Source organism: Capra hircus, chromosome 6 (assembly GCF_001704415.2).
Source record: "Capra hircus breed San Clemente chromosome 6, ASM170441v1, whole genome shotgun sequence".
NCBI classification, from domain to species: Eukaryota; Metazoa; Chordata; class Mammalia; order Artiodactyla; family Bovidae; genus Capra; species Capra hircus.
This window is the reverse complement of record NC_030813.1, coordinates 105,771,397-105,789,987: the sequence shown is the minus strand read 5'-3', so window position 1 is coordinate 105,789,987 and position 18,591 is coordinate 105,771,397. Positions and strand designations below refer to the sequence as shown.

The following is an 18,591-nucleotide window of genomic DNA, read 5'->3' as shown; positions in this document are numbered from 1 at the left end:
GTATGGATGTGAGAGTCGGACTTTAAAGAAAGCTGAGCGCCAAAGAATTGATGCTTTTGAACTGTGGTGTTGGAAAAGACTCTTGAGTCCCTTGGACTGCAAGGAGATCCAACCAGTCCATCCTAAAGGACTTCAGTCATGGGTGTTCATTGAAAGGACTCATGTTTAAGCTGAAACTCCAATACTTTGGCCATCTGATGCGAAGAGATGACTCATTTGAAAAGACTGATGCTGGGAAAGATTGAGGGCAGGAGGACAAGGAGACAACAGAGGATGAGATGGTTGGATGGCATCACCAACTCAATGGACATGAGTCTGGGTAAACTCCAGGAGTTGGTGATGGACAGGAAGGCCTGGCTTGCTGCAGTCCGTGGGGTCGCAAAGAGTTGGACACGATTGAGCGACTGAACTGAAACTGAAACTGGGTTTCAGGTCTGTCGTTCCCCATCTTTGGAAAGGAATACTGAGACTCCGAGAGGTCCAGGGACTTCTTCGCCCAAGGTCCCGCAGCGAGGATGCAAAGAAGTTTCGAGAGTCGGGATTCGAACCTGGGTCTTCCAAGGCTAGTTCCTTCACGGCGGCTTTCAAGAAAGAGAGACACAGAGAGAGAGAATTTGGAAGGCTGAAGACCGGAGCTCCTTTGCTTCTCCTGGACTTGAAGCTCCACGAGGGCAGGGAGCAAAGGCCTTCTTCCTCTGGGCCCACGACCGCTAGGCTTGGGCCAACGATACAGAAGCGCAACCGGTTGTCCTTTGGCGGGGGCGGGCGGCTCCCGGGGCCCACCGTAATATCGAACCGCGGGTGTACATGCTCTCAGGGTAAACGCTGAGCTCAGAAGCCCCGGGGGTGCTCCGCGGGGATCTTAGAGCCGGCGGGGAACGGCGCAGCCTTAGGGACCTCGGGCGCTGGCCGCGATCCGGCTGGGCCTCCGCGCCGCATTGCGCACGCGCGGCGTCGCCGGGCTCCGCCCCCCGAGTAGGGACCTACAGCGGGCGCGGCGGCGGCGGAGGCGGCGGCCTGGCGCTGGCGGTGTAGACACCCTCCCCCTCTCCGCGGGACCCAGACTAGCCGGCCCGGTGAGTGAGTGAGCCGGTGGAGGGGCGAGGGTGCCGGGTCCCGAGTGCGAGGGGCGGGCCCAAGGGTGCGGAGAGGGGCTGGGGGGCCGCGCGGATTGCAGGGGCCGGACGAGGCCGTGCCGGGCGCGGGCTGCCGGGGCCAGGAGGTGCGGGGGCTTGGCCCCCGTGTGCCCGGGGCCGCCCGGCCGGGGGTCTGTGGCCGGAGGCCCGAGGCAGACGCGAGGCGGCCGCGAGCTCGGGCTGGGCGCGGAGGAGGAGGAGGGAGCGGCGGCCTGGACGGGAAAAGGAGGGGGGGTCCCCCGCCGGGCCGGACCGGGTGTGGGAGGAGGGGCGCGGGGCTTGGATTGGGGGGAAGGGGGCGCGGAGCCAGGGATCGCGAACCCCCGGGGGTGGCGGTGGATCTGTGCGCCCGGCGCCCCCGCGCTCGCCCGCCTTTGTGCCGCTGCGACCCCGCACGCTCGCCCCCGAAAGCGCTGGGTCGCGACCCTCGACTGCTGCGGCGGCGGCGGCAGCAGCGTCCGGGCTTGCGGGACTCCGGGCCCGGCCTCCTCCGCCCGCCCCCCAGCGTTTTAAATGATGCATCTCTCCTGGGAGAGCTCCTACCGGTCGGCTCCGAGCAGGAAGTGTCGTCAGGAGGGCCATTTTTAAAGCCTCCTGCGGGCCTCAGAGGTCCGCTTGACGTGGTTCGGTCTCCGTGGCCAGAAGGATGCCCCCGCGCGCGCCTCTCCCGCCCCACCCCCCGCAGGGGGCGCGGAGTTACCCGTCTGCGGCCCCCGCGCCTGCCCTTCCCCGCAGCAGCGCTGCGCGATGTGGACTCACCCTGGATAACGCGACCGTCGGTGTGCGCGTGCCAACAATAAACTGGAAAACCCGACTTGGCATTGTTTTTCCTTGGGAGTTTGGGCGCACGTGCCCAGGGATGGGCTTGTCCATGGAGGGTCTCTGTGCTGGAGAGGGGCGTAAGGGGACGGTAGATGACGGTTGGTCTTCTTCTATAAATGATGACGTCACTCTTTGGGGGACCTCACCCCAGTCCCAGCTGCTTTTGTATCTTATTGCTTTTGGGGGGTCTTTAGGCAGTTTAAAGCCAAAGAGACCATGAGGGTGCAAAAGAACGAAATGCCCGAATCGGAAAGGGAAAAAAAGTCAAAGAAGAGAATGAAAGAAAACACTTAAGTTCCTATGTATACGTTGGTTATTCAGTGTATCCCGTGAAAATACCCTTGATTTTTAAAAACTGGGATAATGAACAGTTGTATTAATCTAAAGTAGGAAAATGAAAAGTGAAATACTAAGCACTGTGTTCTGGTTAAAAACAAACGTCTACACGGCTAAACTGTTGTGTTAGATCCCTGAAACATTACCTCTTAAGCTTAGAATTGAAGCCACCAAGAGTGAGACAAAACCTTGGTCTCCAGGAACAGGCAGCCCTTTCCTATGGAAGAGGAGAGAGGATAGGAATCTGTTTATCTCTGAGTCAGGTATGCAAAGTTCATTCCAATCCCTGACACATTCTCAGCTGGAGATACTGGCCCAGCAAATGGTGGTTAAAACCAGTATCCCAATAGTCTGTTTAGGTAGAATACAAATGTTTGACTTTTTAAATTGTATCAGTGTTATCCCTAACCTAGGATGCATTTTAAAAAGCTTTTTAGTTTTTAGTCTTGGATCTAATATAGCCTTGAAAAATAATACTTTTGTACATATTTAGTTTTGTTGTGCTGCTAAACATTTATTGCAAGGTGCTTCTTGGAAACAGACAAAGGAGGTCATTATTTATTGGGCCTCCTCCTTCATGTGTTATGCCAAACTAATGTAGATTTTTAAAAGTCCAGTAATAGCGATTTAAAAATACACATAGGTCTACTGATCTATTCAATTGAAAATAAGGGGATCTGGGCCAGTTTATGAGGAGAAAGAAGAACAAAGAACATTGTTATTGTCATCAGGAAGGCTGACATTTTTTTCATTCATCGACTCCTTCATTCAGCCAATACACATTGACTGCCTTGTGTGACCAAGCCTGTGGTAAACAGGGTCCCCACCAGTGAAGCTTTCTCGGTCGTGATTGTTCCCAAGCAGCCTGGCACAGACGGCGTTTTCTTTGTTCACGTATTCAGACTCAGGCAACTGCAGTCTCTAGAATGCATCCTGGGGATGAAAGTGGCTGGAGACCATCCAATCCAGACATTCTCATCCTAGGGTGGGGGGTGGGGAGTGCGGAGGCATCAGAATGACCTGGGAAGAACTGGGAGCCTTGTGCCCGAGCCCACCCCCAGAGAAGTGCAGTCTGAGTCATTCTTCCACCTGAGACCTGGGAAGCCTTTTTCCCTTTTATTTTGAGCTCCCTTGCTGGAGAAGCGCTTTGGGGGCTCAGCCCCCTTTTTCTCTACAAGCAAGAAGGACATGGAGAAACCAAGGCTACACGGACCCAGGACTTAAACCCCAGTGTCTGGCTTCTGTTGCAGAACCTTTGTGTGGTGCCTCGCTGCCTCCTAGGGTTCTGAGCGTAGAGGCCTGTGTCAGAGCCTGAGGTTGAGAACAGAGGGGACTTGGTGCCTGAGAAAAGAGGGAAGAGCCCATGGGGCTCGCCATGGTTTTGACTCACTCAGCTGCTCGATGGCTCCGGGCAGGAAGTAAAAATGGTGCCCAACTGTGACTGCTGTTCCCAGCCTCCCTCAGCAGGGTAACAGAAGGAATTTAGGTTAGACGCCAACTGACCAACTCCGTGACCTGGGAAAAGCCAGTTTCTCCGGAACTTACAAGAAGCAGGTAAGCTTCTGTAAGTTGGAGGGAGCACTTTGAGGAGTAGTGGAGGTAATGTATGAATCTGCCTCCGTACCCCACCCCCCGCTTCCACCTGACTTGGGCCGCAGTGCCCAGCTTTGGTAACACAGCCAGCCATTGAGAGCATCTGCATCAGATCACCAGTGTGGCATTTACCGCCTCCCTGAAAGCACCTGTTTACTTCGCTACATCCCTCATCCACACTTTCTTAAAGGCAGCAGGCTAGGCAGGGGTCCGGTAAGCAGCCCTGATTCAGGCGCATTGTGCTCATGCCGTGCCAGGCACGTTTCAGTTTCCAGGAGTCGGCAAAGGGGTCACTGTCATTGCACACTCCACGGAGAGCATCGGTGATGATGCTTCCAAAGTCAAAAGTCTAATAAGCAAGGGTCTACCAGAGTCTACCTGTCTGCTGGTGTCATTACAGTTAAGGCAGTGGCCTTGCCTCACCTCCAGGCGCCCAGGGATGAATTGGTATGTGAAAGGTTGCATAGGAGTGTTGATATGACACTTGCTTCGCTGCACCTGTAATGTCCAGTGAGGGTTCTCAACCTTGACTGCACGTTAGAACCACCTGGCAAGCTTTTAAAACACCCTGAGCCTTCCCCACCACACACAGAGGGGGGCCCAGGCATCACTGGTTTTAAAGCTCAGGTAAATTTGCCATGTAGGAGAGTGACTAAACATCATGAGACCTCATTAAAGAAGTTTAGCATCCCAGGCGTATTCTGACAAGTTGGCTACCCTGATGCAGCCAAGGTTAAGAATCAGTGGGAGGTAATTTTTCTTTAATTGTACTTTTTTATTTAACTCTTACTCCATTTCTTCTACAAAACTTTGACTTTAAGGCAAAAAAATGGAGGGAAGTACAAAGATTTTTTTGTCCTTCAGTTTTATCACCTTTAGAGACCTGAAGTCCCTAGGAACTTTTAATAAGTAGTACTATCTAGTGTTTGAAAAATGAAAGTAGCTCAGTCATGTCCGACTCTTTGCGACCCCATGGACAACATAGTCCATGGAATTCTCTAGGCCAGAATACTGGAGTAGGTAGCCTCTCCCTTCTCCAGGGGATCTTCCCAACCCAGGGATCGAACTCAGGTCTCCTGCATTGCAGGCAGATTCTTTACCAGCTGAGCCACAAGGGAAGCTATCTTTCTTAAAATGCTAACAAGAGCATAGTTGCCTCTTAAGTTTGGTTTTTTTTCCCATGTGTAGAACCCTAAGTTTTGACACTAGTTGTATTCTTTGTTTAGAAATGTTCTCTCTTAAAGTGCTGTTCACAAATAGCAACTTCTTTTGTTCTCTGATGCTCAGCTCACATGCTCTGCAGTGTCCAGTCCGCCCCTAGGGAACTCCCTTTGTGGACTGGTGAGTGGAGGGGAAGAGCCTTGCCTCCAGCCAGAGACCTTTATCTCATTAGGCTTACTTGTTAAACTAATAACCTGCTCCTCTGTGATGGCTGGAATCTTCTTTCTACACTTGAAGGAATCTTCCTTAACCAGAAATACGTTGGCTTATTTCTTGACAAAACCTGTAGTTTGCCAAACATAAGGCTACCTGCTAGCTGTATACACCATTTCCTCACGTCAGTCATGTCAGTTAGGGTATTACTCCCATTTTACAAGTGAGGAAACCCAGGCTGAGAGAGGTTAATGAGTCCAGAATGACACAGCTCCAGGTCAAAACCTAGGTTTTGAACCTTGCTCCTGGTAACCCACGGAGATTGCTCTTTCCACTGTGGTGCACTCTCTTTTCACCTGGAAAGCTGAAGAATCGAAACACAGGCTCTCTTGCCCAACCTTCTTGCCTCATTCTGTGTGCCCCAAGTGATACACTTGGATTCAGAAGGAAATCTAAGATCCCAGAGGTGTACGCCTGTCAGCAACATTTAGAAGTCTTTTTTGCCATCAAGATGGATATCAGTTCAGTCGTTTCAAGTGAAAGTAGGTGAGCAAAAAGAAAATACTTCATTAATGTTTTCCATTATGTAGATCTATTTATCATTCAGTTCAGTTCTGATTCTTTGGTGAGTGAGGCGATTGTTTCTCCTTGAATACTGACTTACTGGGGAGGTGTTGGCAGTTTACACAACTAATGTTGGACTGTTACCCTGATCAGATATCACTCATTTACATGCTAATGGTCACGTAGGGGTAGAATGTTTTAAATTTTTGGTTATTGAGACACGTTAGAGTAGTCTATGCTCTCTATGGCTTAATAGACAAAATGAAAGGATCCCTGTCTTCAAAAAGCTTTCTCATTTGCTTCTCTGTCCAAGAAAGGATGCAGTCAGCCAGCTAAAATTTACTAAGTTTGGTGGGTATCTCATGAACACAAGATGTACGTGATAATCCGTGTAGCATAGGTTATGATTTAACTGCCTAGCAACTGTTTGTTGCTTTTTTTTTACATTTTTCACATTAACATCTAGTGTGGGAACACATTCATTTGCTACAGGGATAATGAACAATTCAGCTGAGCTTGGAGAGGAAGAAGTCTGTCAGTACACTGGATTATATGGAAACCTAAGTTGTAGTGAGCACTCTTGTAGATAGAGCATCTTTTCCTTGACAGCTGTAAGCACCTGTTGGCCTGTTTGCCACTAAGGCAAGGTGGATGGCTTGACCCCAGAGGTGAATTCTCTTTTAGACTGTACAACCTGGCAACTGTAATTAAAGTTTCAAAATGAGATTCACTGTGTACTCCAGAAAAAGCCAGGTAACAAAGAAGCATGTGTTTTAGCTCTTGGACTATTAATAAAGTGATAGGCATCATTTCTTCTATTTTCTTCATAAAGGGAAAATAGTATTTTTAGCAGCTGTGTGTGAGTGACGTAGAACCTAAGTGCTTATACTTACACTGTCACCTCCAGTCCTCGCGACAGCCCTGCGAGATGCAGCAGTAGTTCAGTCGCTCAGTCATGGCCGACTCTGCAGCCCCGTGGACTCTGCGGCGCGGCAGGCTTCCCTGTCCTTCACTGTCTCCCAGAGTTTGCTCAAACTCCTGTCCATTGAGTAGGTGATGCCATCCAACCATCTCATCCCCTGTCGTCCCCTTCTCCTCCCACCTTCAATCTTTCCCAGCATCAGGGCCTTTTCTAATGAGTTGGCTCTTCGCATCAGGTGGCCAAAGTATTGGAGTTTCAGCTTCAGCATCAGTCCTTCCAGTGAATATTTTAGTAGGTACTGCTGCTGCCCATTTTACAGTTGCGCAGTTGGACAGTTTGCCTTCAGGTCAGGTCTGGAAAGCTATGGGATAGGCTTAGAAGCCCTGTGATCTGATTCCAGAATCTGCTGCCTTAAACCTTGTTTTCCTGCTTTTTGTTTTTCTATTGACACTTTACGTGTCCAGTATTTAGGAGTCAGATGCTTCCTTTTTAATAAAATTTACACACCCTTCATGATTTTTATAGCCCTCAGTGTCACTGGACTGGTTTCTAACAAACTTAACATTTTTCTCCATCTGTCCCCCCAGATAAATTTTGAAGTTACCAGGTCAAGTGAGCTCAAAGTCAGAAGGAAAACTTGGCAGTGATGAGTGCTGCCGCTAGGCTTTTTCCCAGGAAAAGGCAAGACTCAGTCTAGTGGAAGCAAGTTTGTCACACGTGTGCCGCCTCTTTGTTCATGGGAGTCATCTTTCTCTGATGCTGGAGGTAATCGTGCATTAAAAAGCACACTTTTCACCATTTTAAAACGGGCAACTGAACATTAACTTTTATTTTTCATGTCCAAAGTTAATAGTACTAAGTATCTTCTGTGTTTTTGAGAGCCTTCCTAAATAAACTTTAAAAAAGTATGTCTCTAGTCCTAGGAGATCCATTGAAGAGAGATGATGTAAAGGGTACCGTGCGTTTGGAAGGTAGGTGATCTGAAGGTAGGTGAGACTGAAGTTACTCATAATTGGTTAGTGGCCTCTCAGCATCTGGCCCACACATGACCCTTACATCTACAGTGTTTCATGTAATCCTTGGTCATCAGTTCACTGGGCAGTAATCTGCCAAAGGGCCCAGGTTCACAGGTGGCTGTACCTGAGTGTGAGCCAGGTAGAGAAAGGGGCATGGAGGGAGCAAGGTCCTGGGAACCTGTTACTCAGGTGTGCTTGGCGTAGCCTCAGTGTAAATGCCAACGCCAGAGCCATCTCGTTCTTCCACTGCGTCCGTTTACCTCTGTCTTGGGATGCTACATCTGAGATCTTTTTCACCGTGACTAGCTGCACATATTAATGATGGTCAAAGATAATTTTGTTTTGAAGAAGCTGGACATCTTTTGTCACCTGAATGGAGGGAGGTACCAAAGTAGAAACTGCATAGTTCTGAGACTGGCTTAGAAGCCAAGAAGGTACTTTGAAGCAGGTGACATCATTGGGTCATGGCCTAGCACCTTGACTCCCCCATTAAACTGTGTTTTCTAATCACAGCTCGTGCTTCGTATTGGCGCTCATTTCTGTGGATTCCTTATTCAAAATAGCTGCTGGCATGGCCTTGCAGAAGCACCTCCAGGAGGCCCCCACACTGCCAAGGCACTGAGCAGGTGTGATTAGTTCTCTAGACTTTCTGCCAGTGGGATGTTCCCCACTTTTTGCTAAGGTCGTTATCACCCAGTCCAAGTCTCCAGTCCAGGAGGAATGACACCTCCGCCTTTCAAAAGGATTTGGAGAGGAAATGGCAAAACTGCCTTTTTTTGTTTGGTTTTTAAAGAGTTGGTAAGCAGGTTGTACCAGGCAAGCAAGTTACTTTCCCCCCCATACCTCCTTTTCCCTCCCTCCCTCTCTTTCCTTTCTTATCTCTCCTCTTCCTGCTCTCCTTCCCCTCTCTCTCTATTTCTTGTTCACTCAAGATTATGAGGCTGGTATGCACATCTTGTAAACAGAATTGAGACGGGACAAGAGAGGGAAGGGGCAGACAAATGAATGGTCTATCAGGGATTCAGTGGTTTGTAGCTCCAAGGTCAGGATCTAAGAAAGTTACAGGGATGCTGGTTTCAGTTTTATTGAAGGGTAAATTCTGGACAATGAAACTGCCCGAAGAGGGAAGGAGTTTGGGCAGTTATTAGAGCATCAACTGCGTGACCAGCTGGTGAAGATGGTTTAAAAGATTGAAGTGTTGCTGGAAGTCTCAGCCAGTGATTTCTAATAGTGCCTTTTCATCAGAATTACATGAGTGACCATGGGCATCTCTTCCTTATCTCTCTCCCACTGAAGTTTAGATGCGTGAGCTTTGGGGTGAAGCCCAGGAGTATCTGTGTTCGCTGTGATTCTGTGGCTCCTCCAGATTCAGGAACCACTAGATAAGATCCCCTTTTCAGCCTCTGCATTCCTCCGACCAGTGGTTTTCTTAGGCTCTGCCTGCAGCCGTTGCGTCCTCTGTTTTAGCAGGATGGAAATGCCAACTGAACATGTGGGTGATTGTAGCATTCTTAGGTGATCAAACGTGTATGACTTCAGCCTTTCAGACTTATTTTTTGTGGCCCTTGGCTTGTGAGCAGAGTGCCAGAAGGAAAGGGCTAATTCCCACTCATGTTTCTGCCCATCTGAGCAGACACTGAGGCCTTGTGTGACTCTTGACACTTGGGGAAGCGCTTGAAAAGTACATACACATTGTCTTGTATTCTTTAGCGCTTTAGTCCTCATACAGCTCTGTGGAGGAAGCTGACTAAGTCTGTAATTCTGATTGCCAGATGAAAAAAAAAAAAAAAAAACCTGAAGCGAGAAGGGTTGAAAGTGTTTTGTTTTGTTTTTTTAAGGTAATGAGAGGAAGGCTTTCCACAGATCCCGAACTAAAATGGTTTTTGCTTTGCTGCTAGTTCTGTGTATGCTGAAAAAAGAATGTGTGTTGAAAGATAACTATTTTTATGTGAGAATCACTGCATTGCCCGGGTTGTGGTCCTGGCCCCAGACGACAAGAGTGCCGTCCCTGCTGCCTCCCTCTCCCTGTCTCCCTGCTGCCTTCATTTCGCCCTCCTGGACTGGGTCCCTGCAGCAACTGGAGGCAGTGGCTGGAATAAAGGTCAGGCCATGTCATATCTCGGCTCCAGCCTCTGCGCACGTCTCCCTCATGTGCAGGAGAAGCCACATCCTCACGATACTGCACTGTCAGTCTTCCCTGGACCCGTCTCCCCTTCCCCTGATCAGATCTGCCGCCCCCCTGCCCAGCACCCCCTTTTTGTTCACTGACCCCCAGCCTCCTTACTGTCACTCAGGTGCTCCAGGCCCACCTCCTATAGACCTTCACCCTCCCTCTGCCTGAAGCGCCCTCCGCCAAGGCTGCCCAAGGTCTCTGCTCCAATGTCGGCTTATCCTCGGGCCTCTCCTGACTGTCCACACCTCCACACCCCAGCCCTCAACCTCATCCAATACTTATGCTCTGTCCCCTTTGCCTAGTTGTATGGTTTGTTTTCCCCAATCACTGGCCACCTTCTGCCAGATAAAGATAGGCTTGTTGTCTCCCCTCTGCACTCTCATGAGAGGAGGGACAAATTGATTTCTCATCACTGCCCTGTAGGAGCTGGAGCAGTGCCTGGTACCTGATAGATGCTCAGTAAGATGTGAAGTGGGTGTTTGTCTGCCTTCTGTTGTCAGGAGGTTGTTGGCTTCTTAGTACTTGTGCAAGCAAATGGGGTGCACGAGAGAGAGCTGGGATTCATGCTCGTGATTCAGTGTACATAGAAACCAATGGACCCCAGAGCCGGTGTCCTGGCTCTACCACTTATGCATGTTTAGAAACTTAAGGACAGAAGGTATTAGGGAGGTTTATACAAAATTACACTTGTGAAATTGCTAAATGCTCTCAATGACGCTTAAGTAACTCACTCAGCAAAGGCCATCCCAAGTGACTGCCAATTTACCGTGCTAAAGTGATGACTTTCAGAGGGTAGATGACTTTCGGTTGAGGCTTGCTATTTGCCAGTTCTGTTGTACTGCGTACTATGTATACTAGGGCTTCCTTGGTGGCTCAGCTGGTAAAGGATCCACCTACAACGAGGGAGACCTGGGTTCCGTCCCTGGGTTGGGAAGATGCCCTGGAGAAGGGAACGGCTACCCACTCCAGTATTCTGGCCTGAAGAATCCCATGGACTGTATAGGGTTGCAAAGAGTTGGACACGACTGAGCAACTTTGACTTCACTTCTTTGTACTGTGTTACTATCAACATGTGCATCAAAATAATAGGTAAAGATTTAGCATAAAATTCCCAGGGTCATTGAAATAGAGGGTAAGTCTGGAAACATGTTAGCTAAGGTAAACCTTAAGTTCATGCATTAATCATGCTTTATGATTTCTTTATTTTCCCCTTAGTGTTGCCTGGAATATAAGAGAATTGGAAGCAGTCACGTTTGAAGATCTTAACCTGCTTTATAAAGAAAGATAATTAAGTATGCTCCTAGGTACCCTGCCACAAAGTGTACCAACGATGCTTCCTAAGGATTTTATCATATGAAATCTTTCTGGATTTCAGCAGGCTTTTTAGAAATGCAAATGAGGAGATGAAGGACATTGGACAGCAACTCTATAGCACAGAAGTGGGTGACGGATGCAGTGCTTTGACCATGTCACCCAAACAACCTAATGCTCATCGAGGGACTCGACCAGACAGACCGGATTCTCAGACTCTTCTGTATCAAGGCTCCGAGGCAGAGTCTGCTGCCATGACCGTTGCTACGTGTGTAAAGTGCAAGAGTGTGCATGAGGTCCCACTTCAGGATCTGAAAAAGGGTACTGGACAAAGCCAGAAGGAGGACAAATACGTTTGCTTCAAATGCAACCTTGGCGTGGCCTCTCCCCATTTCCACTTTGTGAACAACAGTCGCAGTGCTACTCAAGTAGGAAACAAACCTGAAGCCATCTCAAGTTCTGTCAATCACAAGTTTAAGGTAAGGAACTTCAAGCCAGGCAAATACTATTGTGACAAATGTCGCTTTTCCACAAAGGACCCTCTGCAGTACAAAAAGCACACACTTCAGCACGAAGAGATTAAGTTTGTCTGTTCTCATTGCGGTTGCATTTCCTACACGAAAGGGGAGTTTCAGAGACACCTGGTGAAGCACACAGGCGTTTTCCCTTATCGATGTGAGTACTGTGACTATGGTGCTATCAGAAACGACTACATCGTCAAGCATAGGAGGAGAGTCCACGAGAAGGCGGGGGCAAAACGGCCGCCCAAAGCCATCGCCAGGCTGGAGCCCAAAAGGATCAGCGCCTCCAAGCAAAACCCAGAGCTTTCGAAAGCTTCAAGTCCCAGCACTGCCTTTCAAAATAAGGTGTCAGATCACCTCTCAAGGTTCTCCCTCCATGCAAGTAAAGACAGGACGCACAGCATCACGTTGTTACCCGAAACCAAAGACTACCAGAAAGACGTGGTGTGCATCCCACACAAAGGGGCCCTGTCAGAGCCCCCTGAGGTCAGCCTGCTGGAGAACAAAAGTGTGGAGGTGGAGGTCTTGTCCCCCTCGAAAGAGCCTGTGCAGCCGGGGATGCCCTTAACAGTAGTGGCGCCAGCTGAACTCGTCGTCCCCGCCAACTGTCTAGCCCAGCTGATGGACGTGAAGGTTGTCAACGGAACGCAGCAGCTTGTGCTCAAACTGTTTCCCCTGGAAGAAACCAACAGCCTCGACGCCAGTGGAGGTGATGGAGGTAGTTCCGAACGTGGGTCTAAAGAGAGAGGTGCAAGCGAGCAGGAAAAAATGGCTTCCACAGAGCCCATGCAGTCCCTCGCAATTGAAGGGCCTGTTGGAAAACTTGCAGGCATCGGTAGTCTACAGCCGTCAGTTCAGAAGCAGCTTAAAAATGTGAAATGGGTGAGGTCTTATGATTTTTTCATGCCAAATTCTGGCAGGCACAGCAGTGGAGAATCCCTGCTCAACCCAGGGAGAGTTGAGAGTTTGCAGAAAAAAGGTTACACGTATCCCCATAGAGCTGCTCTGCCTTCCATTGCCTTCAAAGGCCACTCTCCATTATCTCTAGTGAAAAACGGTGTCTTACGTAGTCTTGGAACTTCATCGAACTCTTTTCCATATAAAGCTGCCCTTTCTTTTACTGAAGACAGAAGAAACTTACCCAGTGACCCACAGCAGTTATTTCCTGTCTCTGCACCGCCTGCAACCATTTCCTTCTCTGGAGAAAAGGACTCACTGTCCCTATATCAGAATGACTTGGGCTCTAGGAATGAGATCAGCCTTCCTGCAAAAATGGTCGCCCCTCCTAGGAAGCTGCAAGACCACCAGACACAGGAATACAAGGCAGTTTCAAACGCAGGCCAGGTTTCCTCTCAACACAGAAGTGAGTATTTACGCATCAGCGTAATGGGAGAAGACAGAGTCAGAGCCCAACAGTCCGGGGATAAACCTCTGGAATTAAAGAATCCCGACCAGACTAATGACTCCTTCGATGGCCCAGTGATCTCCTCTGTCTTTTCTCTGAGCTCTGGATCTGAAAACGTCCCTGAGGGCGTCAAGTGGAATAGTTCAACGTCCAAAATAAAGTCAATTGAACTCTTGCGCAGAAAGATAGCCCAGTTAATCGAATCCTGTGGCAAGCCTTCATCTCTGGCTGCAAACAGTGCCCATCGACATTCTGTAGGGAAGGCGTCTAAAGTCACTTCAAAAGCCACGCCTGACGGCATCCAGGAAATTAATGTGTCTTTCACCAGCGCTGGCTATTCCACGGGCACACTCCCCAGACCTCAGGATGCCGGTGATGTTAGTGGGCAGCTCGCACACCAGCAGGCGTATCCACAGCTTGTCGAAGGCAGCAGTGGGAAAACCGAAAGCAGAGTGACCAAGAAGCCCCATGTGGCTGCTCCAGTGTTGATACCCAAGGGGGCCGTGTTGAGGGTTCTTAATTCCTCTGAGGATTCCCACATCATAGAGGCAACCTGCGAAGCACCTGTCAACATCCCGTGCACTGAGACAGAGTTAATAAAGCCCCTTCCGCTCTGCCCAGTGAAACGGACAGACCCGGACGTACAGTTTCTGACGAGTGAAAGTGGGCCCATAGATATGTCCCCAAATCACGATCTGTCTTTTCGGCCTAAATCACGAAAAGAGAGTGCCCATTGTAGCACTGTGCCCAGAAAACCCGAATCCATGCACAGCCCACAAGGAAGCAGTGAAATGAGCAAGCAAGCTAAACTGTTTCCCAGAAGTCTTCCCATCAGTAAAAATAAACCCAGACAAATCAGCTCATCCAAGAAGAAAAGCAAAATCCAGACTGACCCCAGCCGCTGTTTCAGGGATCCTTCCATTTTTCAGGTTGCAAGACAGCTTCGACTGATTGCAGCTAAACCAGACCAGTTGATCAAATGCCCCCGTCGGAACCAGCCCGTTATCGTGTTAAACCATCCTGACGTTGACTCGCCGGAGGTGTCCAACGTGATGAAGGTAATAAACAAGTACAAAGGCAACGTCCTCAAGGTGGTGTTGTCGGAGAGGACTAGGTGTCAGTTAGGCATGAGGCGGCACCACATCCGACTGACCTACCAGAACGCGGAGGAAGCCAGTCAGATCAAAAGGCAAATGATGCTGAAAATGAAACTGAAGAAGGTTCATAAAAACAACTACCAGGTGGTGGATTCCTCGCCTGATGACTCATCGCAGTGTATATTTAAGTGCTGGTTTTGTGGGCGGCTCTATGAGGACCAGGAAGAGTGGATGAGTCACGGCCAGCGGCATTTGATAGAGGCTACCAGAGACTGGGATGTTCTTTCTTCCAAGGGCAAATAAGTGAAAAACCAATCTCAGAAGCACTGTGTTTTTGTTCCCTTTCAGTTGGTCCTGGTTTGGGTGGTTTGGTTTTGAATCCCTCCCTGACTCAGTGGGGGAAATAGAGTATGCAGGGATGGGAGGGCAGGTCAGTCTTGAGATCCTCCTGGGAATGTGGAGAGAGCCACGAGTCTGAGCCCAAGCTGGGTGCCTGGATCTCAGAAGGGTCTGTGTCCCTGAAGGAGTGTGCACAGATTCACCTACATGCATTTGTTTGGGGAGAAGGGAAACTCGGAACAGATTTTCAGTGGGATCTGAGATTTCTCTTCAGTCAGCAACCTTTTTCCAAGTAGATAACAAATCTTTTCTTATCCATTCAGAGGGGCACGTTTAGAACGTTTGACACATGCTCTTTATATAACAAAATGCTACCGAAGAATCAAACCCAGGTCTTGGTGTGCGCATCCCCCCCCCCCTTTTTTTTTTAACTTTTTGCGTTAACTCATCTCCTAAATATTTGGTACGTAATGGAGATTACATTTGCTACTTCATTTTCTTAAATTTGGTTATAAGAAAGTGGCATTCTTTTAAATCCCTCACCCACTCAGCGGTGTTGCTGAGTGTTCATGGTAGCACAGAGAAATTGTGCTTTTGTTGACCCCTTTAAAGAATGATCCCAAAGATTGGCCTGAGTTTGCAACAACAGCAGATGTTAGGGGAAGAATAAAAGGTTTTCAAGCTTTTGCTTTCTTTCCAAGTACCTTGATTTATGACGGTGGGGGAGGGAATGTGCCTTTCTGGAAGAAGAAAAAGAGAAAATGTCTAAAGTTGTCTCCTGTTTGCCCTTGCCACTCTCCTGAAAGTCGGCTGTGTAATCCACGTCCACTGTGAGTGAACAGGCTCCTTTGAACTTGGATGAAGTTCAGGGAGACAAGTCGAGGTAGGATTGGGAAGCAAGTTGGGGCTTTAGTGAAACTGTGAGTTTTGGTTTGGTTCCCCACAAACCAGCGCTGGGTGTTGCACGCTCTGTGTTCCTCCACCATCTGTGGATCAGATGCTGCCCCTCCGCCCCCCCCCCCCCATCCTGCCAGGTCATATTCTGCCCTCCCTTGGTGGGTTTTCTGTAAGACCGCTTCCCCACTCACCTGTCCACTCCTTAAGATTTTTCCCTCATGAAAACACTGTGAACAGGCAGGAATCCACAAAATGGAAACCTCCCCACTGTCTTTATTCAAGTTCCGGGAACACTGTACCCAGTTTTCATCAATGGTAATTTCTAACTGATCTCAGCTGCAATCAGGCCTTCCCTGTTGCTCACCCCACTTGGGAAACAGCTCCGAGAACACTCCAGCTCCCCTCCACCAGCAGAAGGCAGGGCTGGTGCTGGTCTCCACAGCCCGCCCTCTGCACCACCATGGCTGCGTGGGCAGGTGGATGGCTTGGCAAACACGGCTCCACTCGGGTTGTAGTCCTCACAAGCCAGCCAGCCAGCCCCAAGCCGGCCATAACGCAGAGCACAAATGCAAGGCAGCCCCAGGGCACGTGTTTTCCTTCCTTTTGTATTCCTTCCTCGCAGAACCGGGGCGATTGTATCTGAAAAGGGCATGAGCAGGCTTCTTGTTGGCTTGGCAGTTGAAGGCTTCCTGATCCTTTTCCATGTGGGGAGGTCTTAGGTTATCCTCTGATACATTTGATTGTAATACTTTGTAGTTAATTCTCATTACCGATAAATTGACGTGGCTTGTGTGTAGTTTAATACATAATCATTACTTTGGTTTATTAGTTTTTTATTGAAATTCGAAACCGGTTTTTTTATATGTGTATATACGTGTGTACACATACTTTTTACCATGTGAAGACTGTTTTAGCTAATTTTCTGATTTCCTATTTTATAATGGAATTATGTGGCCTGGAAAAATATAAAGCATTTTATATTCTAGAAATAACTTATTTTGGAAGCACATTTTTATAATGGTCTGATCTTGTTTTTAGAAAATGAAAGCGCAGTAAGTGATGGGTCCGATTTCCGTGAACAAATGGGTATATTGTTTCAGTACAGTATTTAGTCCTTGTGCATTTCTGGTTGGTGCTTTTTGGGAAATGGGTCATGTGTACCACTTCACTACATAAAGGAGAGCATCCTTCAGTTTTATCCACAGAAGACTTGTTATCCCCCAACCCCCTAGCATGAAAGAAGGCTCTTAAGAGTTGAGGGGAGAAGAAAAGTCTGTGGTTTTATTTTTTTCCTCCTTCTATACCTCACTGCTTGGTAGCATCTTTCCTGAAAGGCTAGACCTTGACCTTCCAGGAAAGATGACCTTGAATCAGGTCAGAGTGTTAAGTGTCAACATGAAGAATTCACACTTAGCAGCGTCAACTGTTTTTCAAGTATTACCTAAAAGTCAGCTTATGTACCTGTACAGAGCAAAATTTTGTGACTAGAATATGTAGCTAGGCTTCTTGAGATTTTCAGAATGACAGTACCTTTTAAGGAATTTAGAGGGCTTCCTGAAAGTCATGAAAAAATGAGAAAGCAAAACATGTCTTCCTTATATAAAGAACCTTAGAAAATATTGTGTTAACATGTAGCTTAATGTCATGAAACGAATGAAACTGGAGAAGGTAGAGGCAGAGCTGTGTTGAGCATTAGTCGACTTTCTTACCTTAATTTTGAAGGATCTCTACTCACTAAATGTTATTCATAGTTCTTACTACAAAAATCATTAACTTATTTTTTAAAGTAGATTTTCTTACTTTGGAGGATCAGGAATGAGACGACCTTCTTATATTTATGACAGTGAAAAAAATTTTTTTAATATACCCAGAGGCTATTTTCGGAGAAGGCAGTGGCACCCCACTCCAATACTCTTGCCTGGAAAATCCCATGGATGGAGGAGCCTGGTAGGCTGCAGTCCATGCTAAGGGTCAGACACGACTGAGTGACTTCCCTTTCCCTTTTCACTTTCATGCATTGGAGAAGGAAATGGCAACCCACTCCAGTGTTCTTGCCTGGAGAATCCCAGGGACGGGGGAGGCTGGTGGGCTGCCGTCTATGGGGTCGCACAGAGTCGGACACGACTGAAGTGACTTAGCAGCAGTAGCAGCAGAGGCTGTTTTACTCAAATTTTTATCCCCAGTCCAAAACACTTTGTGAGTCCCTCTTACAGGCCAAGAGCTGTTAGTTGAACTAAACTGAATGCAATGTATTAACCCTCCAAAGTTCCATCCCTCTTTTTTTTTTTTTAGGACATAATGATGTAAGCCACTCCAGAAAATGAAGATGTGATGCTGCTCAGCCTTTGGGATATTTTTTGAATCTGTCAGTGTCCAATTGAGCAGAAAACAAAACATCACATAACATGTTGTAAGCATTATTATATGTCCTGCATTAATAGTCTGTGTGTCTGCTGCTCTGACTTTGAAACACGTTATGTATATAGATAGAGACATTGGCGTAAGTTTTGTTAAATAAAACAACTGTAAAATTCTCTCCGTCCTTTCATTTCACGTGTTCTGTGGGATAGCTGTTACATAGCTGACCTGTGATACATTTCTGAACCACATAAAAGCATCAGTCTACACAGCACAGGTGCTTTGCATTCCATGAAAATGTATTTTAAATTGGATGTGCTACTCGTTAACCAAGCATGACCTGAAATGAGGCCAGGTGCCATTTTTGTTTGCTTTGACTTACCCTCACAAGAGATGCTGGGTTGAGCAGCAGTAACAATTTTCGTAGCGTGGTCCTCATCAGAGAAGCTGTCTGGGACCTGCCCTCCGTGTGAGGCCTCAGCTAGGAGTGGGGCTCGGGTGGGAGGGTCCCCAAGTAGTCAGGGAGCCTTCGGGGGCCAGGTGTGTGGGTGACACCCTCTAGCCAAATGTATGTGATTGTTTATATCTAGTTTCTTCACATTCTTGGAAAGTATGAGGGTATTTGGTGAGGGGGCTTCATTCCCGGTACCCAAGGAGTCAAAGAGATTTAGAGTTGAGTTGAATATTGGCAAACTCTGAGGAGAATACAGGAGGTAGGAGTTGCTGA

At 48.1% G+C, this 18,591-nt stretch overlaps 1 protein-coding gene across 4 annotated transcripts; it reads left to right on the top strand.

The window, feature by feature from the left end:
• Window positions 984-18,040, top strand: ZNF518B (zinc finger protein 518B). 4 transcript variants are annotated; one of them, XR_001918216.1, is made up of 3 exons: window positions 984-1,076; window positions 11,152-15,492; window positions 17,799-18,040. XR_001918216.1 is itself a non-coding variant. In XM_018049729.1 (3 exons), exons 2-3 carry the CDS (start codon window positions 11,340-11,342, stop codon window positions 17,811-17,813), a joined length of 2,907 nt encoding a protein of 968 aa, XP_017905218.1. In that variant the 5' UTR covers window positions 984-1,076; window positions 11,152-11,339; the 3' UTR covers window positions 17,814-18,040. The 4 variants fall into 4 exon arrangements, 3 of the variants coding, with proteins under 3 accessions (XP_017905218.1, XP_017905217.1, XP_013820244.1); XM_018049729.1 differs by having other exon boundaries at window positions 11,152-14,231; XM_018049728.1 differs by lacking the exon at window positions 17,799-18,040 and having other exon boundaries at window positions 11,152-11,228; window positions 11,312-17,442.

Bases quoted from the DNA above. Each gene is read 5' to 3' on its own strand.
- ZNF518B (XM_018049728.1), top strand. From the start codon at position 11,340: ATGAAGGACATTGGACAGCAACTCTATAGCACAGAAGTGGGTGACGGA.